This window comes from Oncorhynchus mykiss, chromosome 3 (genome assembly GCF_057628025.1).
Source record: "Oncorhynchus mykiss isolate SJ-2025 chromosome 3, ASM5762802v1, whole genome shotgun sequence".
Lineage (NCBI taxonomy): Eukaryota > Metazoa > Chordata > Actinopteri > Salmoniformes > Salmonidae > Oncorhynchus > Oncorhynchus mykiss.
Genome location: NC_143024.1, coordinates 13,526,836 through 13,551,684, shown reverse-complemented (window position 1 = coordinate 13,551,684; position 24,849 = coordinate 13,526,836). Strand labels below are relative to the sequence as shown.

Here is a 24,849-nt window from a genome sequence, read left to right as displayed (position 1 = left end):
TCAATTCGTTTAGACTGAGTTTGTTTGCTTCCTAATTGAAATTGAACACGTCATTGGCACAGTCGACAAAGCTATTCTCTGCAATTTAGAAGTAGGCTAAAATTGTTACTGGTAGAGCCCACCCAAAATGTTGCTATGCTGTGGCAATTTCATAAATAGTTGACATAGGCCGATGCTGCACATAAATTTGTATGTACAATTTACAAGTTCATTCAATCAAATGTCTTTGATTCTCCGATCTGCTCCTTCTTAAACAAATAAGAACGTTCAAACAAACGATTTAATAGAACATATTCGTTCATCAGAATTTCATAGCCTAAACCATAGGTTTAGTTTTTCTTAATAAATTAGTATTAGCGCTGAACTTTCTTTCTGTGACGTTTTACATCCAGATGTGCAAAACATTTTATATAAAAACAAATACAATTCTATATTTGAATGTATGTAATGAAATTGTTATTACCGATGGGCAATTATAATGAAAGTATATAGTATATATGACGTTTCCACGCCAAGATACGTGTCTGACAGTTTGGGTAGTTTGAGTAAACGAACATCCACATTAAAAACAAACATTTCAGCTGGATTGCATGACCATGTTTGAAAAATAAATACTGTAACTACTATTTTAAGTATTATAATTTTCTTGTGATCCCATCTCATTTTCTGAACATAAAAGCTCGCGTCCAAATAAAGAAAATGCTGCGTGCTTAAAACCTGTTCCATATTTGGTTGCGAATGTAGCGTGTCACTTTTAGAAATAGACAGAAGTAGTTTTTCTTTCTAATGTGTATAAGTTTACAGCACTTGTTAATTTGCCATAAGGTAATATGTATAGGATGTTATTAATATCAGCATTATTCAAACAAAACCAAATATAAAATGGGCAAAAGTCGGATGAAAAAGTTGAGGCGCAAAACTTTTGTAGATCCATCAAATAATTTCCATCATAATACTTATTATATTTATTGAAATGCAAAACTTCTCTAGAGCCACAAAATTATTCCCACGAAATAATATATTATATGTATTGCTTAAATATAGCCTATAGCCTGTCTATAGTATATATTTGAGTAATCTCGGCAGTGGCACCCAGAACCAAATCAGCTACTGGATTTGGGAAACAGTGCAGCGGTGCATGTTTCACCTGCTGTGGGAAAAATGTAGGCTACGTTAATATATACAACTCTTAGAACTATTAATAAAACAAATATGTAACGAAGTGAATACATTGGCGAAGAATAATACATGTCTCCCAAAATGTTTTAGGTTGACTTGACTGAGAAGAGCATGTACGATAGGGATAACTGGTTCATCGCTTCATGTTGGGCCTTTTGAAATAGGCCGACATCGTTTAACACCAAGCCTGGGGTATCACGACTTTATCATTTTACGATTTTGATGACAACAAAAATATTTTAACGTGTTTTTTAAATCATTTTCTTATGGCCAGCTTTAGACTTTTATTTCTGATTGAATTCGGGAGGTTGAAATACAATTAATGTTGCCGACGTGCAAGATAAGAAATGTTACCTTTACACCATTTTTTGGGGAATGTAAACCAAATAAGATAATTTCCATAACACTAGACTAAAACGACGTGGTCATATATTTCTACAATTATGCCACCTAGTGCTATTTAAACCTTCTTTTACAGTTGGAAAACAAGTGGCATTTTTACCGAAGTTAGCCGTGGTTGGAGAAAGGCTACATTTAGCGGCATTTGAAATAGGCCTCAATCGAATGGAAGTCTTTTCAAAGTTCTACTACCCCACTAACGTGTGTCATTGGCAACGGGCGCCATCTTGTGTCCATCAGCCCTCTGTAGCCTTCAGTAGCCTATTTAGTCTCATTTAAAATGAACGAGTTCCAAGTTTATTTGAAAATGTATTGACATATTCCCCACAATCTAATTTAGATTGTAGATGAATCATTATGTCACTTTAGAATCAGGTTAAAAATGACATGTTATGGGATGTAATGTTTTATTTGAATGCATATTTACAAACAAGTAACAGCCTTACATAGTGTACTCATTTAAATATATAGATATTCTTCAAATGCATACTTTGCCTTTTAGAGCATAGTGTCCCTGTTTAAAATAATCAAAATATCACAGTATACAATAACATACAACAGTCTTCTGAACATCAACCTCTCATATTTACAAGTATACAACCTTTCCCAGTCACTGCTTTTATCCAGTCATTTAACTGTGATAATGTGTCTTTCTGTTTTTCTTATAGAAATACATACTGTACCTGTTGTCTTCAGACAATGAAAGGTGCCATGGTCAAGAACAGTTCATTCATTCGAGGCAGCTTATCAAAACTTATTTGTGCTGATGTCCGTGCTCCAGCATTACTGCTAAAGTGAGTAATACAGTGAGTAACCAATAGCACAGTAACCCAATAGGCTACATTTCAGTGCACCACCTACATGTGATCAAACCAATTGACACTGAGACAGTTTGTATCATGCAATTGAACATCATTTTAGCAGTCCGTTCAAAGTGAGTTATGGCTGCCATATCATCATCCATGTAGATTCCTTATTCTTTATACATTTTTATAAATAACCTTCATTTAACCAGGAAGTCCCATTATGGACAGGAGACCTCTTTCTCAAGGGGGACCTGGCTAAGAAGTGCAGCTCAATAAAAAGAGCTCACAAAACAACATTCAACAGAACAGTACATACGCTGCAAAACATCAATCTGAATATGAGTTAGTGGTTGACCTGTGCGTTGACCAGGGCATAGTAAGCCCCCCCTTTAGCCATGAGGTCAGTATGTGTACCCTGCTCTGTCACCTGACCATACTGAATTACCGCTATCTGGTCTGCGTTCTGGATGGTAGACAGGCGGTGGGCGATCACGATGCAGGTGCGGCCCTGCCGGGCGGCGTCTAAAGCCTGTTGGACAATCTGGGGGAGGGAGGGATAGGGAGAGAGAGAAGGAGGGAGGAAATAGAAAGACAGAGAGGTTATTTGGGAAGGAGGGAGAGGACAGACTGTGTGAAGATAAGCATTTGTGTGTGACCTGGCCATTAAGTAATTAATGAATTAATGAATAGGTAGAAAATGAGATGGCCGGCACTCAATGTCCATGCGACTTACCTTCTCACTCTCTGTGTCCAGGGCGGAAGTGGCTTCATCCAGCAGCAGTACTTTAGGCTGCCTGACCAGTGCTCTGGCGATGGCTATCCTCTGTTTCTGACCTCCAGACATCTGGGTCCCCTTGTCCCCAACCCTGGTATTGTATTTCTGACAAAAACAACACAAATTATAGTGTTTGTCTATATTGAACACTTTTAAAATATAAATTAAAATATAAAGTCATAACAGCCCGTCTTGGGCTAGTCAATAGCTATTCTATATGAATATCTGTAGAGACATTAGTTTAAGTTCTACTGTGACCTCACCAGTGACATTTTTTGGATCCCCTTTGAGAAGACTTCAAATATCATCCTACAGCTACAGCCTATCCTGTCTCCTCCAATCTCCCTCACTATACTGTTACTATACCTCTGGCAGGCCCATGATGAAGTCATGGATGTTGGCGTTCTTGGCTGCCTCCTCTATCTCATCCTGAGAGACCTCTCTGCTGTTGTCCCCATACTGGATGTTCTCTGAGATGCTGCAGTCGAACAGGATGGGCTCCTGGGACACCAGGCCCAGCTGAGACCTCAGCCACGACAGGTTCAGGGTCTTAGTATCCAACCCATCCACTAACTGAGACACCACAATAATACCACAGATTGAGGTCAACCCCTTCATTAACTGAGACACCACAATAATACCACAGATTTAGGTCAACCCCTTCATTAACTGAGACACCACAATAATACCACAGATTTAGGCCAACCCCTTCATTAACTGAGACACCACAATAATACCACAGATTTAGGCCAACCCCTTCATTAACTGAGACACCACAATAATACCACAGATTTAGGTCAACCCCTTCATTAACTGAGACACCACAATAATACCACAGATTTAGGCCAACCCCTTCATTAACTGAGACACCACAATAATACCACAGATTTAGGCCAACCCCTTCATTAACTGAGACACCACAATAATACCACAGATTTAGGCCAACCCCTTCATTAACTGAGACACCACAATAATACCACAGATTTAGGCCAACCCCTTCATTAACTGAGACACCACAATAATACCACAGATTTAGGCCAACCCCTTCATTAACTGAGACACCACAATAATACCACAGATTTAGGCCAACCCCTTCATTAACTGAGACACCACAATAATACCACAGATTTAGGCCAACCCCTTCATTAACTGAGACACCACAATAATACCACAGATTTAGGTCAACCCCTTCATTAACTGAGACACCACAATAATACCACAGATTAAGGTCAACCCCTTCATTAACTGAGACACCACAATAATACCACAGATTTAGGTCAACCCCTTCATTAACTGAGACACCACAATAATACCACAGATTAAGGTCAACCCCTTCATTAACTGAGACACCACAATAATACCACAGATTTAGGCCAACCCCTTCATTAACTGAGACACCACAATAATACCACAGATTTAGGCCAACCCCTTCATTAACTGAGACACCACAATAATACCACAGATTTAGGTCAACCCCTTCATTAACTGAGACACCACAATAATACCACAGATTTAGGTCAACCCCTTCATTAACTGAGACACCACAATAATACCACAGATTTAGGTCAACCCCTTCATTAACTGAGACACCACAATAATACCACAGATTAAGGTCAACCCCTTCATTAACTGAGACACCACAATAATACCACAGATTTAGGCCAACCCCTTCATTAACTGAGACACCACAATAATACCACAGATTTAGGCCAACCCCTTCATTAACTGAGACACCACAATAATACCACAGATTTAGGTCAACCCCTTCATTAACTGAGACACCACAATAATACCACAGATTTAGGTCAACCCCTTCATTAACTGAGACACCACAATAATACCACAGATTTAGGCCAACCTTCACAAATATTAAAATGCTAAAAAGTGGCCTAACAGTTTTACTATATTTGTTGCATTCCAATTCACAGTATACTGGTTTAGCACTTTGAAATAGTTATGAAAGCGTGCTTTATATTACATTTATGATTTGATTATTTTTGGTGTTGGTCTCACCACTTGTCCTTCAGCAGGGCTATAGAAGCGCTCCAGTAGTTGTATGGAGGTGCTTTTACCACAGCCACTCTCCCCGACCAGGGCCAGGGTCTGACCAGGCCCCACTGACACGTTCAACCCCTGGAGAACCCTCACGTTCTGACGGGTCGGGTACGCAAAGTGGATCCCTCGGAACTCAATGTCCCCGACAAAGTCCGTCTGGAAAAGACAACATTGTCCCAGACAAAACACAATGTTATATCATTGTCCCAGACAAAACACAATGTTATATCATTGTCCCAGACAAAACACAATGTTATATCATTGTCCCAGACAAAACACAATGTTATATCATTGTCCCAGACAAAACACAATGTTATATCATTGTCCCAGACAAAACACAATGTTATATCATTGTCCAGAAAAAACACAATGTTATATCATTGTCCCAGACAAAACACAATGTTATATCATTGTTCCAGACAAAACACAATGTTATATCATTGTCCCAGACAAAACACAATGTTATATCATTGTCCCAGACAAAACACAATGTTATATCATTGTCCCAGACAAAACACAATGTTATATCATTGTCCCAGACAAAACACAATGTTATATCATTGTCCCAGACAAAGCACAATGTTATATCATTGTTTTTATGTTTATATTGGAGTAAGACACATTATATCTCACTCACTGGCTTCTCTCCCTCCTCACTGTAAATGTCAATCTCTGGTTTCTTCTCCAACAAGCCAAGAATTCTCCCCGCAGCTGCTTTTGCTTTGGCAAAGTCAGGAGCAAAAGATGCTGATTCTCCTATGTTCATGGCAGCAAATATGATCACAGAAAACACACTGCGAAAGAAAAGGACAATGTTGTACTATCACTGCCACTATATCGGCAGACCCTGGTCATGACCCAACTCAACGAGGCTGTCTCAGGAAGATTTGGGATATGCAAAAAACACACATGTGCATTAATACACATGTGTGAAATAGGACAAATATAAGCACCCACCAAATTAATGTTATAATTATATTATTACTATAATTTTTATATTACCGTGTAGTGACAATGTGGCAGCCAAGGGTTCTAGTCATTGTTGGGGTACATTCCATTTCAATTGCAGTCAATTCAAAACCCAATTCCAACACCACATTTTCCTCAATGAAAAGCATTGAAGACAACTGGAATTGGAATTTCAGTGTACTTCCTGAATTGACTGGAATGTAAATGGAATGTACCCCAACCCTGGTGTGAATGTATTCATTTGAGATATAACAGTACCAGAATGTATACTCACAGGAAAACATTTTCATATTCTGTGTGACAGTGAGCAATAAGCCAGGACCCGAAGCGGAAGATTGCAGCATTGACCATGTAAGGGATTGCTTGGGCAACGGCAAATGTTAGTCCGTAGATGGGAGCCTTCACCAAACCGTTCCTGATGTATTCAGTTGAAATCTAATCAGTACTTGACTGTAGGTTATAAGGTCAAACAATCCAAAAGCTGAGTCTATAACAAAGTGAATAACTGTACTCTTACTGGTATGGTCTTTCTAGACTGTCCATGAACTTGTGAAAGAAGACGTCCTCCCGTGTCAATCCAACAACTGTCTTGAAGTTTTCAACGGTCTCTGTAGATATCTACAAAAGATGAATAAAGATTTATTAACGTTTTATTTGAACACATGGTGTCACACACTGATATAGCCCACTGTCTCAAAGTGCATTGCAATTAGGGTTGCATAATAGCAGTAACCTTCCTGAAATTCCCTGGTTATCCAGATATCCTGTTTTAAGGTTTCCCCGATTTTCTGCTTATTCCCTCCTGATTCCGGAAAACCTATAACTGGGATTACTGGAAAATCGGGGAATTTTGGAAACATTTTGCAACCCCAATTGCAATAGAAAGTTGATGTTAACCTTCCCAGACTGCTCCAGGGCACCCTGGTCTTTGGAGGCGTGGCCTGCCATTGCCCTCATCTGAATGAAGTTGGCTCCAATGAGGAAGGGCACACAGGCGAGGATGAGGAGGGTGAGCTGCCAGCTGTGGATAAAGGCCACCACAATGGCGATGGTGAGAGCACAGACTGTGTTGGTGGCCAGACCCAACCTAGACCCAGTCGCCTGGTGGTGAGGAGAGAGGAAACAAGTAGGTTCCATCCATTATCAGACATTGCAACTCTAAAGAACGCAACTGTAAATACATGGAAGCATATGTACAGGTAGACATTTTTAAAGATTTGTACAGTAGAATGATTCTGAATTGACATCGACTTGATGTGATAGATTTTGATCTGTATCTCAATGTGTAAATCAGAGCATTGTGCTTACCCCTTTAACCAGAGATGCATCTGTGGCCAATCTGGTGGTTAGAACTCCCACTGCATTGTTGTTGTCATCAAACCATCCAATCTCCTGTAAGGAATGCATTTTAGCAAGGTTCTGAGGCAGAACACTGCAAAGTGGCAGTTCAGAATCGTAATTTTAGCAAGGTTCTGAGGCAGAACACCACAAAGTGGCATTTCAGCATCATCCTTTTGCTGGTATTATCAATACAGTAAAGTAAATTAGCAATGACAAGTCAGTCTTTTTAAATTGATGTACAATTGCTGAAGTATACATGTTCCCGCATGACAGTTTATCCTACCTGTCTCATCATGGCATGGAATACCTGCCTCCTCAGCCTCATGGTAAGAAGCTCTCCTGATTTTCCAAACATGTAACCCTGAAACATAGAACATACAGCAGAAATGTACCCAACCAGACATACCCACAACATATTACATGTTTGAGATAGTGCACTGTATAGGGCATAGGTTGCCATTTTGGACACAGTTTAGATCTATAAATTAGAAAACCTTTAGGAAGTAGGTGACAAAAGCCACTCCTCCGATGAGAAGGAAGAGCAGGGAAAACATCATGGTTTTCTGTCGTTTGACTTCCGGGTCAACCTCGGAAAACACCTAGAGAAGGTCACGGGGTGGAGAGAAACCCCCCCAAAAAATAGATAACAACAGAAAATGAAAAGGCTGCTTTGGAAAATAAGAGCCAAAACCCACCAACCAACGACCATCAAATAAATGATGTGGAAAAATAAGACCACCTTGTTTAAATCAAACTCAATGAAGACACCTAGGACATGTGAATAGTCTCTGCAGTATTTAACAATGCTTCATATTATGAAGACAAGGAGGTGGTCTTGTGAAACACTTACTCCAATGATCTTGGCGAAGATGATGGCGACACAGGGATAAACGGCTCCCCCCACCAAGCTAGACAGGGTTCCTACCAACATGTACGGCCACTCGGGCTTGTTCAAGGCCAGGATTCTGGTGAAGGGGATGTCTGGAGCTTCATCTGGTTTCTTTTCCTTCTGTCATCAAACATTGTCATCAATGACAAAACTAAATGACCAAGGACCAACATGATGTAACAGATCTTATTTCTGAAGACAATGAACTACCACTATATACAGTAGGGTGGCAGGTTCGAATCCCCGAGCCGACTAGGTGAAAAATCTGTCGATATGCCCTTGAGCAAGGCACTTAAACCTAATTGCTTCTGTAAGTCGCTCAAGAGCTTCTGCTAAATTACTAAAATGTAAATGAATGCAACCATACATTATATACCATTCATTATATTCACCATACATTATAAACCATACATTATATACCATTCATTATATGCCATACATTATATAATAGGTATGATGATAGTTTAGCAATAGCACTATAACAAAGCCATGTTCCTATAGAGCACATAAAGGATTATCTATGTAATAGTACCTTCTTGTCCTTCTTGGACTTCTTAGATTTCCTCCTGGTCGGTTTCATTTCCACACGGCCACTGCTGATTGAGTTCTTTTCAAAGCCGCCGTTTTCTATTCCTTCCTCGTTTCCCACTTCCAGCTCATCCATGTCAGATGAGTCATATAGGACATAATCCAGATCCTCATATTTAGGAGGGTTATCCTCTTCCACAGGGTCCTCTTCATCTTCCTCTGGCTTCCCTTGACTCTGAACAACAGACAAGGTGTGATAGTGGATTTGAACATGTTACACACAGAGCCTGTTTATTACTGATCATATAGAAACAGGCTTGATAAGGTATATTGCTCTGATACTGATGATATACGTCTCTAAATATGACTCTGATCAACATGATTTAGACGTTGGCTGATTCTACTGTTGAGGCAGAGTTGGGGCCCTGGTGGTCAAAAGCAGTGCACTATAAAGGGAATAGGGTGCCATTTGGGATGTAGTGAGCGTGATACAGTACCTGCTGCATGACCAGAGAGTAGTAAACCCCCTTCTTGGCCATGAGTTCCCTGTGTGTTCCCTGCTCCACCACCTCTCCGTTGCTGAAGCCAGCGATCACGTCAGCAGTTCTGATGGTGGACAGGCGGTGGGCGATCACTATTGTGGTGCGGCCCGCTCTGGCCTATGGGAATGGGAGGAGACAATATTGCCATCATTTGTTCCAAATCATTTTTTTTTATTATGTCTTCATTTTCGCTGAGATGGATTCCAACAGGATCTCATGGATTCACTCTGATTCTTGACGTTTGTCAACTGCTGCAAACGTGAACTTGCAAGGCTGCAGTCAAACAAATCGAATCAGGCTATTAGGTTGCGCAAAAGCAGGTTTGAGAACAACCTTAACCATGGGTCTGGTCCTCAGGGAGGGTACTGACCTTATCCAGAGCGGCCTGAACGACCGACTCACTCTGGGTGTCCAGGGCGGAGGTGGCCTCGTCCAGCAGGAGGATCTTCGGGTTTTTGACCAGGGCCCGGGCGATAGCTATCCTCTGCTTCTGTCCTCCACTGAGCTGGGCTCCCCGCTCCCCCACCATGGTGTTCAGCTTCTGTTAACGCCACATAAAATGGGATGGAGATGAAATAATCATGTTTCAATTTGTCCATTTGGATAACATCATCACTATTTGGCCATTTCCTTACACTGTATACAATTTCAGTTTCAAAACAAAAACTAAAAAACATCTAAATTCAACACAGTCGCCATAGAAACAACAGAATATATGCTGTCCTACTCACTTCAAATCATTTGTACACCATAGATCATTTAATGTATAACACATGTGAAACACTGAAGCCATTGTATGTACTCATTTGTCAGTATCCCCACGTACATCGGGGAGTTTGGAGATGAAGTCGTACGCGTTGGCCTCTCTCACAGCCCGTTCGATGTCCTCATCTGTGGCGTCCTCTCTGCCATAGCGGATGTTTTCTGCAATGGTTGTTCCGAACAGCACAGGTTCCTGACTGACGATACCCATATTCTCCCTCAGCCACTTCACATTCAGGGTCCGGATGTCCCGACCATCCAGGGTAATCTGACAACAAACCAGGGTCATATTCATTAGGCATGCAAATGTCTGCTTTGCTGACAAGTATTTTCTATGCTCATACAGGAGTAATAAAGGTGGGAATGTTGTTTATTATTATTGTTGTTATTTATTTCTTATTTTGATTTATCAGGGGGTGCTGCAGCAGCCTTAGCACCCCTACCACCCTCAGCTATACAAACAAAACCAACAGCGTTTCTGACAAATGATATATCAACATTCCACAAGAGGGCACTACAATACTATTTTACTTTTTACTGAACTGAATTCAACACTAAACCTGATAAACCAGAACTTGGGAATGAGTGTACGTGAGTGAATGTTTGTGTGTACATTACACGTGTGTGTGCATGTGAGTCTCTGTATGCACTATGGGTCAGGTGTTTGAACTTTAATGCGCTCGTGTACTGCATACCTCTCCTGAGGTTGGATCATAAAGCATGTGAGTCCTTCACTGGAGGATGGTGGGTGGAGCTATTGGAGGATGGGCTCATCAAATGCACTTTAAACACACTTTGAATAAGCCTTGATCAGATTTGTTCATACCTCTCCTGAGTCTGGATCATAAAAGCATGTGAGTCCTTCACTGGAGGATGGTGGGTGGAGCTATTGGAGGATGGGCTCATCAAATGCACTTTAAACACACTTTGAATAAGCCTCGATCAGATTTGTTCATACCTCTCCTGAGTCTGGATCATAAAAGCGCTGCAGTAGCTGAATGGTGGTGCTCTTCCCACATCCACTGGCTCCAACCAGAGCTATGGTCTTCCCACGAGGCACTGTCAGATTCACTCCTTGAAGAATCTACAGCGACAGGGAACACATCCCACAACGTATTTAACGTGTATTTTTACCTGTCATTTTACAATTGTACGGCTTGTCATTTTGTTTTTGCTAATCCAACTGGAAACTGAACATTTAACTTAGCTTCTTCCTTATTGTGCATTTTTTCAAATCATTTGGAGACAGGTTAGTGTCTGGATCTGGTTCGATTCAAATCCACTACTTACTTTGACGTCTTTCCTGGAGGGGTAGCTGAAGTGGATGTTCTTGAATTCAATGTCTCCTTTCACACAGTCTGGTTTGTGACCTTCCTTTGAACTGCTGTCTATGGGCCGCGGCTATGACAAACAAATCAACTCATCAACAGCGGCAGTAGGACAAATGTCTAAATTCGACTTGAGTTCTTGAGATCATGTTGTTCTGAGTGAGTTAGAGTGAGTTCATACGGAGTCAGTGCTATGGTGATTCAGGGGTTAAACTGAATACTTCCGGTACCTGGTCGATGGTATTGTAGACTTCATAGGCAGCACCCCGGGCTTTGGCGATGGCTTCCAAGTTAGGCGCACCCTGGCCCAAAGAGAACGCCCCAATCATCACCGAGAAGAAGACCTAAAAATAGCAGCAACAAAGAATGTAATGAAGAAAGGAATTATATTAATGCCAGACAGAGTAACAGGTGTGAAGACATTGCAGAGGCCTCTTCACAATAAAATGTAAATGCATCTATTGGAAAATAGTAAATTCCTACTTAAAATCTTCCATAAAAGCTTACTGTAATGGTTTTTCCAATGGTGTAGTTTTCAGGCTCGTCTACAGAGAGCTTGGTCCCGTACCAGAAAGCCAAGGCGTAGGTCCCAAATATGACAAACTGGGTGAAGCCCATGGACACGTTAGTGGTGATGGCTTTCTTTATTCCAAAGTTTTTAGCATCCTCCAAGTTTCTTTCATACCTAAAATACATAGAAGACATGCCTAAATAGGGGAATGTGTCTTGATTTTGGTAAATCATATGAATAATTATGGAAAGATCCACTGTTTTATGCAACACATTAATTAGTTAGTAACTGACTAACCTTTCCACAGCTTTCTTCTGTCCATTGAAAGCCACAACTGTCCTGATAGCCACCAGTATCTCTTCAGCTACCGCCCCTGCTTTGGCATAGGCAGACAGCTCCTTACTGGTCAGGGTGGCAAGTATCTGAAATCAAATAGAAACTGTTCATGAATACGGTATCTTACAATGCTGATGTAAAAATTTCTTTATAAAAGAAATGTGATTGTGGAAAACTGAGAGGATTGGATAAGTATAAACTAGGGGTGGATTTGGGATTGGGCACGAGAGTAGTGATGCGACCACTGTTTAGTGACATATATGAAAACAATATGGCACCTTATTCCCTATATAGTCTACTACTTTCAAGTAGTGCACTATACAGGAAATAGGGTACCATTTGGGATGAAGCTTTTGTCTTTGCAGATCATTGGTAGTCTTACTTTGGACCAGACGGCAGCTGATCCTGCCAGGAGAGGACTGACGGCCAGGATGACGAGGGTTAGCTTCCAGCCGAAGATGAAACCAATGATGAACCCTGACAAGAAGGTGCAGAAGAACTGCACGAACACACAGATCTTGTCTCCAAGGCCTTCGTTGATTGTGTTGATGTCACTGTAGAAAGTAAAAGTATTAAATTATTTATATTATAATAATTTACATTATTGAAACAATCTAAATAGCATTTTTTATATCTGTACTTGCTCAATGTGATCATATATGCTAAAATATGACATTGTCTTTGATAAAAAAAATAAATCCCAATCATTCATCCAATGTATCAAACTTACTCTGTTAACCTGACGTTGAGAACTCCTATCTGGTGTGTATCAAACCAGGACATCTGTTGGTGGAGGATGGCATGGAAGTATTTCTCTCGGATCCGTTTGGTCTGTTTGGTGGCTGTCAACAAGAACAACATCACCTGAAAGGTCCCCAGCAGGAACACAGCACAACCGATCCCAACGAAGTAATAGGCATGTCTGGAAATTCAAATGTATGTATCACACAGTATGTTTTTAAGCAATAAGCAATGGGGGTGGGGGGGTGGGGGGGGGGTGTATATGGCCTGTTCTTATGCACGATGCAATGCAGAGTGCCTGGATACAGCCCTTAGCCGTGGTATATTGGCCATATACCACAAACCCCAGTGCCTTATTGCTATTATAAAATGGTTACCAATGTAATTAGATAAGTAAAAATACATTTTTTTGTCATACCCGTGGTATACGGTCTAATATACCACGGCTGTCGAGCCAATCAGCATTCAGGGCTCAAACCACCCAGTTTATAATCAGAAATAAAAGCCACATTGTTTTTACATGAGGATATATTTATGATATAATATATTGATAATGTGTGTCTGTTATCTACTGTACTCATTATCACTTGCCGAGTCATTAGAGCCTCTATATCAACTCCAGGAATTTGAATACATCCGTCAGTTGAGTTCAATAAAGCGCTGATCTCCTCCACAGTGAAATTGGCTATGGAGAAATGACAATACCAGTAGTCAATGTTCACAATCTGGCGTGCCTAACATATGATATGTGTAGTATAAAACATAATCCACAAATCACCATTATACATGGTGAAGATATGCCTAAACAATGCAACCCATAATAGAAATAATCACATATGTAGCTCACTGTAATGCATGGCCACAAAGGATCCCTGCACTTTATAGCCAATACACAGATGTAAAATCTTAATTTGAGCCAGTTTGCAACAGCAGGAAAATAATCCTGCAGCAACAGGACAGGTGGATTATAATGAATGGGCATTGAATGGTGCTGGATTGGATAGCGGCCGTTTGACTAGTTCCTGACCAATTCTGCTGTTTAGTGTGGTTTTTTGTGTGTTTTTTTTGCATATCCCCCTGTGTTTGATGGTCTTTTTTGTTAGGCTACATATACATTTTACACACGTTTTACATACATGGCACTTCTTTTAATGATAAAAAAACTATTTACATACCGTCAGGAGTCAATTATTTGAGTACAGAATATGACATTTCATAGGAAGGAAGTAGAGTTTATAATACAATATGACATTTCATAGGAAGGAAGTAGAGTTTATAATACAATATGACATTTCATAGGAAGGAAGTAGAGTTTATAATACAATATGACATTTCATAGGAAGGAAGTAGAGTTTATAATACAATATGACATTTCATAGGAAGGAAGTAGAGTTTATAATACAATATGACATTTCATAGGAAGGAAGTAGAGTTTATAATACAATATGACATTTCATAGGAAGGAAGTAGAGTTTATAATACAATATGACATTTCATAGGAAGGAAGTAGAGTTTATAATACAATATGACATTTCATAGGAAGGAAGTAGAGTTTATAATACAATATGACATTTCATAGGAAGGAAGTAGAGTTTATAATACAATATGTTGTATATTATTCTCAGAAAATAAAATGTCGTCCCACCACTCACATTGTAGGTCTGTTGCTTGGTCAAGAGTTGTTGATACCTGATACAGTTTTACATAATACATCCCATGGATCAACTGTATTTGTCCGAGCATTGTTTATCACAGCCACGGATCGCTCTATGCAAACATTATCTTGAAAATATGATAACCATGTTTGTGGTGAGAGGATTGCAGGGGTAATCGAAGCACTAAGGATAACTTGTTTTGTTGCTGTTAACTCTGCATAAATGAAATGGTCATTTTCTGAACCAGCTGCAGTCATACATGGTACTTTTATACACAGTAATTACACAACAAATATATCTGTTTCTGGATTATACACATTACATTTTGGATAGATACTGGATATGTACTCAGACATCTATATAGTGTTTTCAGTAATAACTATCACTGATCATAAGCGTTTTAATCTCACCCCTCTGCTACTCTCAGTCCAGCCCACCTAAATGTATGTCCGTAAGACCATCCTCTTTTGATTTCCACGAGCCATATATCTTTCGACTGTGCTGTGATGTCTTATATGAATTTTGAACCTTTCTAATGACATAGTATCCAAAGATTGTAAGTTTTAAAGATGAATATTTTCACTAAAATTATTATAATTTTATTGAATGATTGACTTTCCAAATCTTCCAACAGTGCAAATAGCCGAGTTAATTTTAGGTAAATGTAATGATTTTTCAGCCATTCCTGAAACTGAGACCAGAAACAAACTCCATTGTGCTGATCTAAACTTTTTTGTACATAATGTTTCCCCCATGGTTTGCTATGACCAAAAAGAGCTTCTGGACATCAGAACAGCAATAAATAATCTTGTGTTGGATGAGGATTTCTACTTCAACCAGTTGGCGGTGCAGGACATACTTTTCACCCCGGACCAGACCCTAATCCTCTGCACTCGGAGGAGAAAGTGCAAGAGAGGCCGATGTGCGGGCACCCTGACAAAACTACAGTCGTGGCCAAAAGTTGAGAATGACACAAATATTAATTTTCACAAAGTCTGTTGCCTCAGTTTGTATGATGGCAATTTGCATATACTCCAGAATGTTATGAAGAGTGATCAGATGAATTGTAAATCATTCCAAAGTCCCTCTTTGCCATGCAAATGAACAGAATCTCCCAAAAACATTTCCACTGCATTTCAGCCCTGCCACAAAAGGACCAGCTGACATCATGTCAGGGATTCAGTGATTCGTTAACACAGGTGTGAGTGTTGACGAGGACAAGGCTGGAGATCCCTCTGTCATGCTGATTGAGTTCAAATAACAGACTGGAAGTTTCAAAAGGAGGGTGGTGCTTGGAATCATTGTTCTTCCTCGGTCAATCATGATTACCTGCAAGGAAACATTGCCATCATCAATGCTTTGCACAAAAAAGGCTTCACAGGCAAGGATATTGCTGCCAATAAGATTGCACCTAAATCAACCATTTATCGGATCATCAAGAAGTTCAATTGTTGTGAAGAAGGCTTCAGGACGCCCAAGAAAGTCCAGCAAGCGCCAGGACTGTCTCCTAAAGTTGATTCAGCTGCGGGATAGGGGCACCACCAGTCCAGAGCTTACTCAGGAATGGCAGCAGGCAGGTGTGAGTGCATCTGCACGCACAGTGAGGGGAAGACTTTTGGAGGATGGCCTGGTGTCAAGAAGGGCAGCAAAGAAGCCACTTCTCTCTAGGAAAAACATCAGGGACAGACTGATATTCTGTAAAAGGTACAGAGATTGGACTGCTGAGGACTGGGGTAAAGTCACTTTCTCGGAAGAATCCCCTTTCTGATTGTTTGGGGCATCTGGAAAAAAGCTTGTCCGGAGAAGACAAGGTGAGCGCTACCATCAGTCCTGTGTCATACCAACAGTAAAGCATCCTGAGACCATTCATGTGTGGGGTTGCTTCTCAGCCAAGGGAGTGGGCTCACTCACAAATGTACCTAAGAACACAGCCATGAATAAAGAATGGTACCAACACATCCTCCGAGAGCAACTTCTCCCAACCATCCAGGAACAGTTTGGTGACGAACAATACCTTTTCAAGCATGATGAAGCACCTTGCCATAAGGCAAAACTGAGGACTAATTGGCTGGGGGAACAAAACATCGATATTTTGGTTCCATGGCCAGGAAACTCCCCAGACCTTAATCCCATTGAGAACTTGTGGTCAATCCTCAAGAGGCAGGTGGATAAACAAAAACCCACAAATTCTGACAAACTCCAAGCATTGATTATGCAAGAATGGGCTGCCATCAGTCAGGATGTGGCCATGAAGTTAATTGACAGCATGCCAGGGCGGATTGCAGAGGTCTTGAAAAAGAAGGGTCAACACAGCAAATATTGACTCTTTGCATCAACTTCATGTAATTGTCAATAAAAGCTTTTGACACTTATGAAATGCTTGTAATTATACTTCAGTACTCCATAGTAACATCTGACAAAAATATCTAAAGACACTGAAGCAGCAAACTTTGTGAAAATTAACATTTGTGTCATTCTCAAATCTTTTGGCCACAATTGTACATAGATGAATACATAAACTGCCTCTACCCTCTGTTCTATTAGCGAACGTGCAAGAGAACAAACTGGACAAGCACTTTGAGACTATCCTATCAATAGAACCTGAAGAACTGTAATATCCTATGTTTCTTAGAGTCGTGGCTGAACAAGGACACGGATAATATACATCTAGCTCAGGTAAGATCAAGGGGGGAGGTGAGTGTCTCTGTTAACAACAGCTGGTGAGTGATATTAAGGAAGTCTCGAGGTTCTGCTCACCTGAGTAAGAATACCTCGTGATAAGCTGTAGACTATACTATTTACCAAGATAGCTGTGGATTTAACACCACAAGCCTAGAAGACGATGTGTGCCCTCAGACATGGAGGGAGGCAAAGGTAATTCCGCTACCCAAGAATAGAAGAGCACCCTTTAATGGTTAAAACACCTGACAAGTCAGCCTGTTACAAGTGCTTAGCAAACTTTTGGAGAGAAAAAAATAGTTTGATCAAATACAAAGTTATTTTACAGAGTTAACAACAGACTTTCAGCATGCTTATAGGGATGGGCACTCAACATGCCCAGCACTGACAAATGGCTGATGATTGGATGAAAGAAATGAATAGTAAGAAGATGGTGGGAGGTGTTTTGTTTGACTTCAGAGCAGCTTTTGATGTAGTGATCCTAACCTATTGCCGAGGATTTTCATCCGCTGCCTTATTATGGATTGAGAGTTACCTATCTGATAGAACACAGAGGGTTTTCGTTAATGGAAGCCTCTCTCATGCAAATTCCGTTGAGTGTGATGTACCGCAGGGCAGCCGGCTAGGGCCACTATTGTTTTCTGTTTTTACAAATGACCTTCCACTGAACTTGAATAAAACCTGTTTGTCTATGTACACAGACAAAATCAACAGCATACACGTCTTCTGCAACAGTAACATAAATAACTGACACCCTTAATATAGAGCTCCAGTCAGTTTTAGAATGGGTAACTAGCAATATTCTGGTGATACATATCTCAAAACAAAAAGCATTATTTATTTAACAAATCAATCAGTCAACGTTAAACCTTGATTAGATCTATTTCTGAATAATGTGGCTATTGAGTAAGTTGATGAGACTAAACGTTAAAATTAGCGATGTAACCCTAGGTAGTAAGCTGTCATGGTCAAAACATATAGACTCAATGGTTGCTAAAATGGGAAGAGATCTGTCCATGATAGGGCATTGCTCTGCCTTCTTGATATCTCAGTCAACCAGACAGGTCCTACAGGCCCTAGTTTTGTCACTTCTGGACTACTGTGGTCATGTGCAGCAAAGAAGGGACATAGGTAAATTGCAGTTGGTCCAGAACAAAGGAGCACATATCGCACTTAGATGTACAGTACATGGAGGGTAAGTGTCAGTAACATGCATATCAGTCTCTCCTGGCTCAAAGTTGAGGAAAGATTGACTGAACCTCTATTGGTCTTTGTGCAAGGTATTGATGTGTTGAAGATACCGAACTGTTTGTTCAAGCAGTTGGAACACAGTTCGGACACTCATCGGTACAGCACATGACATGAACCAGAGGTTTCTTCACAGTCCCCAGGTCCAGAACAGAGGCTGGGAAACGTACAGTATTAAATAGAGCTGTGACTACATGGAACTCTATCACTCCAGGTAACTCAAGCTAGCAATACAATCAGTTTAAAAAACAGGTAAAAGAACACCTTGCTGCACTGCCATTTTATATATTTTGTACTGTAATGCTAATTGCACTGTTTAGATCTAGATATTGTGTGTATGTACTGATACGTAGGCTATGTGTGATGTTTCAAATGTATGCATTTCAGTGCTTAACTAATAATGTGCTGTACTATGTATGATGTTAGTATGTTTCATGTGGACCCCAGGAAGAGTAGCTGATGCTTCTGCAGCGGCTAATGGAGATCCTAATAAATGTCAAATACCAAAACGATGCTGGCACTAAGACCGCACTCAACAAGCTGTATAGGACCATAAGCAAACAAGAAAATGCTCACCCAGAGGCAGCGCTCCTAGTGGATGGTGATTTTAATGCTGGAAAACTGAAATCCTACCAGCATGTCACCTGTGCAACTAGAGGTGAAAAAAACTCTAAATCACCTTTACTCCACAAAGAGAGATACATACAAAGCTCTCCCTTGCCCTCCATTTCTGCAAATATGACCATAACGCTATCCTTCTATGCTCGCTTCGAGGAAAGCAACACTGAACCATGTAGAGCACCACCTGTTCTGGATGACTGTGTGATCACACTCTCCGTAGCCAGTCTGAGTAAGACCTGAAGGGCTCTTTTGCTCTCAAAACAGCCTCAATTCATCGGGACATGGACTCTACAAGGTGTCGACAGCGTTCCACAGGGATGCTGGCCCATGTTGACTCCAATGCTTCCCACAGTTGTGTCAAATTGGCTGGATGTCATTTGGGTGGTGGGCCAATCTTGATACACATGGGATACCAGCAGCGTTTCAGTTCTTGACACAAACCGGTGTGCCTGACACCTACTACCATACCCTGTTCAAAGGCACTTAAATATCTTGTCTTGCCCACTGACTGCTCCCCGAGAGCCAATGACATCGATTAAGGCAGCCCCCCGCACCTCTCTGATTCAGAAGGGTTGGGTTAAATGCAGAAGACAACAGTTGTGCAACTGACTAGAGATCCCCTTTCCCTTTCCTTGGCTGAGATGGGAGAAGCTGCCAGAATGACAACAGTCTCTACAGCACTTCACCAATCTAGGCTTTATGGGAGAGTGGCCAGATGGAAGCCACTCCTGAGAAAAAAAGAACATGACAGTTGGAGTTTGCAAAAAAAAGGCACATGAAAGACTGAGATCATAAGAGAAAAACATGCACAGCTCATCACCTATTTAACACCATCCCTACCGTGAAGCTTTTAAGTGGCAGGGACTGTGAGACTGGATAGAGGGAACAATAAATAGAGCCAAATCCTTGTTGTGAACATGCTTCAGAGTGTAAATTATCTTAGACTGGGGCGAAGATATTTTTAGGGGTGTACTTTTTACCCCAATTTTGTGATATCCAATTGGTAGTTACAGTGTAACTCGTTGCAACTCCCGTATGGACTCGGGAGAGGCGAAGGTCAAGAACCATGCATCCTTCAAAATACAACCCTGCCAAGCCGCACTGCTTCTTGACCCACTGCTTCCTTAACCCGGAAGTCAGCCGCACCAATGTGTCAGAGGAAACACCGTACAATTAGCGACACGAGTCAGCGTGCATGCGCCCGGCCCGCCACAAGGAGTCACTAGAGCACAATGGGACAAGGACATCCTGGCCGGCCAAACCCTCTCCTAACCCGGACAACGCTGGGCCAATTGTGCGCCACCTCATGGGTCCCCCGGTATCGAACCCGGGTCTGTAGTGATGCATCTATCACGGCAATGCAGTGCCTTAGACTGCTGTGTCACTCGGGGGGCTGGGGCAAAGATTTACATTCCAAAAGGACAATGACTGCTGACAGAACCAGGAAGTGCTGGAGTCAGTCAACATTCTCAGTGGGGAGGGGTGAGGTATATACAGTAAACATTCACAAGGTGGGATACACTAGCAGGGGGGACAGGGTGAAGTATATACACTAAACATTCACGAAGTGGGATACTCTGGCAGTGGGGACAGGGTGAAGTATATACACTAAACATTCACGAAGTGGGATACTCTGGCAGTGGGGACAGGGTGAAGTATAAACAGTAAACATTATCTGCGTTGTTGGGAAGGACCCACTCTATTTTTGGCTGGCGTTATGGCAGGGCTAGTGTCAAACTCACTTTCATTTGCAATTTCAACCTCTTAAAACCAGCGCTCTGCTATTGTTAAACTATTGCACAAGGATTGGTCATTTCCCTGTCTTGTTCCAGCTTGCTTGCGCTCAGATGGGAGGGGTGGAAATATTTGAGGTGCGTCCTTAAAAACATGATCAAAGTGCTAATTTCAGGGAGTGCTGGCAGGGATATTTAAGACCAAACAGAAGATGGTTTTACCGATTTATACAGCGGATATCCAGCTGTGACTCACACTGCCCATATGAACATGGAACAAGAGTAATGGGCTTTTGGTGCCTGTATAGGCCTTCATAGTATTTAAAAACATAAAACACTATATTTTCCCCCCCATTTTGTTTTATTTGATAAAAAACCAAGCATAGCCTCCGATTCTGTCAATGAAGGCTGTTTTCTTTTTGTCCTGCCCAATGCAATCAAGTAGGCTAGTCAAGATTGTAAAAGGGTTGGAAACAAATCTTAATCACCAAAGCTTTATTAAAAGATCATGTTTGAGAGGAGTAATTATGGAGCCTGTAACTGTATTTAGACATAGCCTATTTAATACAAGTGCATTTTTTGTTTCAAATGTGATTAGCTCTCTTTTTAGACCTTAGCTTAGCCATAATGCAATTTACAGTAGGCCTAGCCCCTATATCAGTGTGAATGCTATGTATTTATGTCCACATTGAAACCATGCAATTACTTAGAACAATGAAGACTGGAAACAAGTTCAAGTTGACCTATTTAGCAAAGAGAGGATAGGTCTACATTGTGTTATTTAATTTCTGTAAGCTGTTTAAACTATAATGGACTAACTTTGGAATTGGAGTTAATTCCAAGGTGATACATAAAAGACCATAAATACACAACTTGAATAAACCATATATTTAGCCATTGAGCACTTTCTGAATGGCCAGTGAGGGGCCAAGCCTGACACACCCACAACTAGTTTAATCGTCAAAACTAAGCCCTTTCTCGCCACCGTCAGCACTGCGCCAATCATTTTTGGTTGTGAAAATATAAAAATATTTTCTGACAAACCCCCAACCTAAAGCCCTACCGCCAGCATTTAGATTTACCATTGCATTAGGTTTGTTAAAATAGAGCCCTTGTCCTGCGACAGAGTGATCAAATTAAGATTCTACATCTGTACCTTGTCAAACAGAATATGTACCTGTAAGGTTGAGCTGCTGTCCACTTTGTACAAAGCTGTCGGTCATCTGTCCAAACACAACACACATAAGGGGCAGGGCTATCCCGTGGAGGGCAGCACATAGCAGGCCGATTATCATCAGGAGCACCTCACAACCAGTAGCGTAGCGGAACTGCAACCACAACACACATAAAACCACAGTCAAATGCAGCAGACATTGGAATGACTGGAGAATATGAATCTTGATCACTTGTAACAAATTATCCCATTTTGACATAGACTACATGTACTACCTTGCCAAAAGATTCTTGTGTATTTCCTACTATTTCTGAAACCAAAATCAGGACATACCAACTGGAAAAATCCCACTGCTTTGGCTGGTTCTTTTTTCTTCCTTCTTGAAAATGAAACAGATTCATGAGCAAACCAAAATATATTTAACAGTAATAGCACACTGTAATAGGAGTAAAGTAGGAATGGCAATGTTGCTTACCCGAGGCCCTTCTTTGGCTTGCGCTCCGTGTCAACGGTTGGCTGCCCCTCTGTCATCCGCTCCTGAGGCTTCTTATCCTCATGGAAGGCCAGGTTAGGGTAGCTTTTTGCAAATACCTCTGAATCAATTACCAATGATCAATTAAACATAGACATCATTTAGAAGACACTCTTTGTCCAGATTTAAAGGGAGGTTAATTGCCATGCTAAAGGACACATGAACAGATTTATCACCTAGTCAGCTTGGGGATTCAAACCAACGACCTTTCATTTACTAGTCCATTGCTCTCAACCACTAGGCTACCTGCCATCCAATGATACAGCCTGGTCTCATTGATTAGACATAACATAGTAAATGTACATTCGGGACACTCAATTTTAATGTTAGCTAATCCTTCCCCTAACACTAAATGTAATCATTTTAGCTAACCCTTCCCCTAACCATTATCCTTTTAGCTAACCCTTCCCCTAACCCCTTTAGTTACCCTTCTTAGAACTCTAACCTTAACCCTTTAACCTAATTTCAAACTTAACCCTAACCTTAACCCTAACCCCTAAACCTTACCCCTAGCCTAGCTAACGCTAGCAAGCTAGCTAAAGTTACCCACCTAGCTACCTAGCTAGAATTCGTAACATATCATACTTTTTCTAATTCGCAACATATAATACAAATTGTAATTCCTAACATGTCATACAAAATGGGTGATGGACATCCACAAAGTAATACATACCATACAAAACTTAACATATCATACTAAATTGATTTTAGGATTTACATAGAGAATAATATGAAGTGCTCTGAAACCAGGTTGAACGACACCTCTCACTTTGGTGTACTGACTGTACAGAATTATTTAATTTCACTTACTGATTATATCAGTCAACCACAACTCCTTCTAATCTACTCTTAACTTGGAATTCTATGCCAATAAATAAGACCTTAAATGATGTGAGACAGACAATACCCTCAGGGATGGTTGGTAGAGAGTCTGGCATGTCCCCATCCTCTCTCCCCATGGTGAATGAACTCTGACGCTACGTTCCTGCAATTCAGAGAAAGCGATTTTAAACTGTAATTTCAATATAGTAAATATGAGAATATTTGCGGACCCTAAATAAACGAGTTAATGTACATTTTGAAAAGTGAATAATGATTTATGTACTAAACAATCTGAATGCTATGCTAGGGCGAGTTGAGGTTTGCCTTCATGTATGTATGTATGCATTTTTTTTTTTTTTTTTTTTTTTTTTTTTTACCTTTATTTAACCAGGCAAGTCAGTTAAGAACAAATTCTTATTTTCAATGACGGCCTGGGAACAGTGGGTTAACTGCCTGTTCAGGGGCAGAACGACAGATTTGTACCTTGGACTAGTAACCTTCCGGTTACTAGTCCAACGCTCTAACCACTAGGCTACCCTGCCGCCCCTGCATGTTGTAGTACATGTTTTTAAGCTGCTTTGAACTAGACAAACTTGATTTACATACAAGTTAACTTGTGTAACGTCTATAAACTGTGATGTCATTTAGCAAATAATTACAGTAATGTATTTTAATGGAGGGTTCTTTCCGGGAACCGGGAGGCCAGGGAGCCAGGGAGGCTGTACAAGGGTAATGCTCATCAACACTTGCTTTTCTTACAGCATCTCAAATTATTTTATATTTTCAATATTCATTAAGGGAGTATTAAATTGCAAATATTGGCAAATGTAGTATTATAGTAATAATATCTTTACATTTCTAATACCGTGTTAAGCTACATATCAAAAAGTGCATATTGGCTTTTATATCTTGTGGAACTAAGTTCAACATTTAAAATGAATGAATCACAATAAGAGGGGTTTTTGTCAACAACAACAACAAAATTAAAGCTATGTAATATTTTTTTTTAAAGCATGTTGTACCAAATATTGTAGTCTACAAACATAATGTGTACAGATGTGGGCTACTTACCTTCAGAGAATCCAGTATGAGGCTTTTAGACAATCCACAAGCTATTCTCTCAACATAATACCACCCTTACTAATTGTCAGATGAATGTAATCATTCTTTTGGGAGTTGGGAGATTATATATCGCTATGCAGGACAGCATCATCATCAGGTGTC

At 40.6% G+C, this 24,849-nt stretch overlaps 1 protein-coding gene across 5 annotated transcripts; it reads right to left on the bottom strand.

Moving 5' to 3' along the window:
- Positions 1-1,971: 1,971 nt before the first annotated feature.
- abcb5 (ATP-binding cassette, sub-family B (MDR/TAP), member 5) lies at positions 1,972-24,791 on the bottom strand. 5 transcript variants are annotated; one of them, XM_090221263.1, is made up of 29 exons: positions 24,697-24,791; positions 23,711-23,788; positions 22,747-22,864; positions 22,605-22,650; positions 22,275-22,425; positions 13,753-13,846; positions 13,151-13,342; positions 12,803-12,974; positions 12,382-12,506; positions 12,081-12,258; positions 11,804-11,917; positions 11,536-11,646; positions 11,204-11,329; positions 10,310-10,513; positions 9,854-10,024; positions 9,439-9,600; positions 8,946-9,176; positions 8,375-8,533; positions 8,019-8,123; positions 7,808-7,885; positions 7,492-7,575; positions 7,081-7,284; positions 6,701-6,801; positions 6,458-6,598; positions 5,852-6,008; positions 5,173-5,370; positions 3,526-3,732; positions 3,118-3,264; positions 1,972-2,925 (listed from the first exon to the last, which is right to left on the bottom strand). In XM_090221263.1, exons 2-29 carry the CDS (start codon positions 23,760-23,762, stop codon positions 2,728-2,730), a joined length of 4,026 nt encoding a protein of 1,341 aa, XP_090077389.1. In that variant the 5' UTR covers positions 23,763-23,788; positions 24,697-24,791; the 3' UTR covers positions 1,972-2,727. The 5 variants fall into 5 exon arrangements, with proteins under 5 accessions (XP_090077389.1, XP_090077396.1, XP_090077393.1 ...); XM_090221270.1 differs by having other exon boundaries at positions 8,375-8,530; XM_090221267.1 differs by having other exon boundaries at positions 22,605-22,647.
- Between the last annotated feature and the right edge of the window lie 58 nt (positions 24,792-24,849).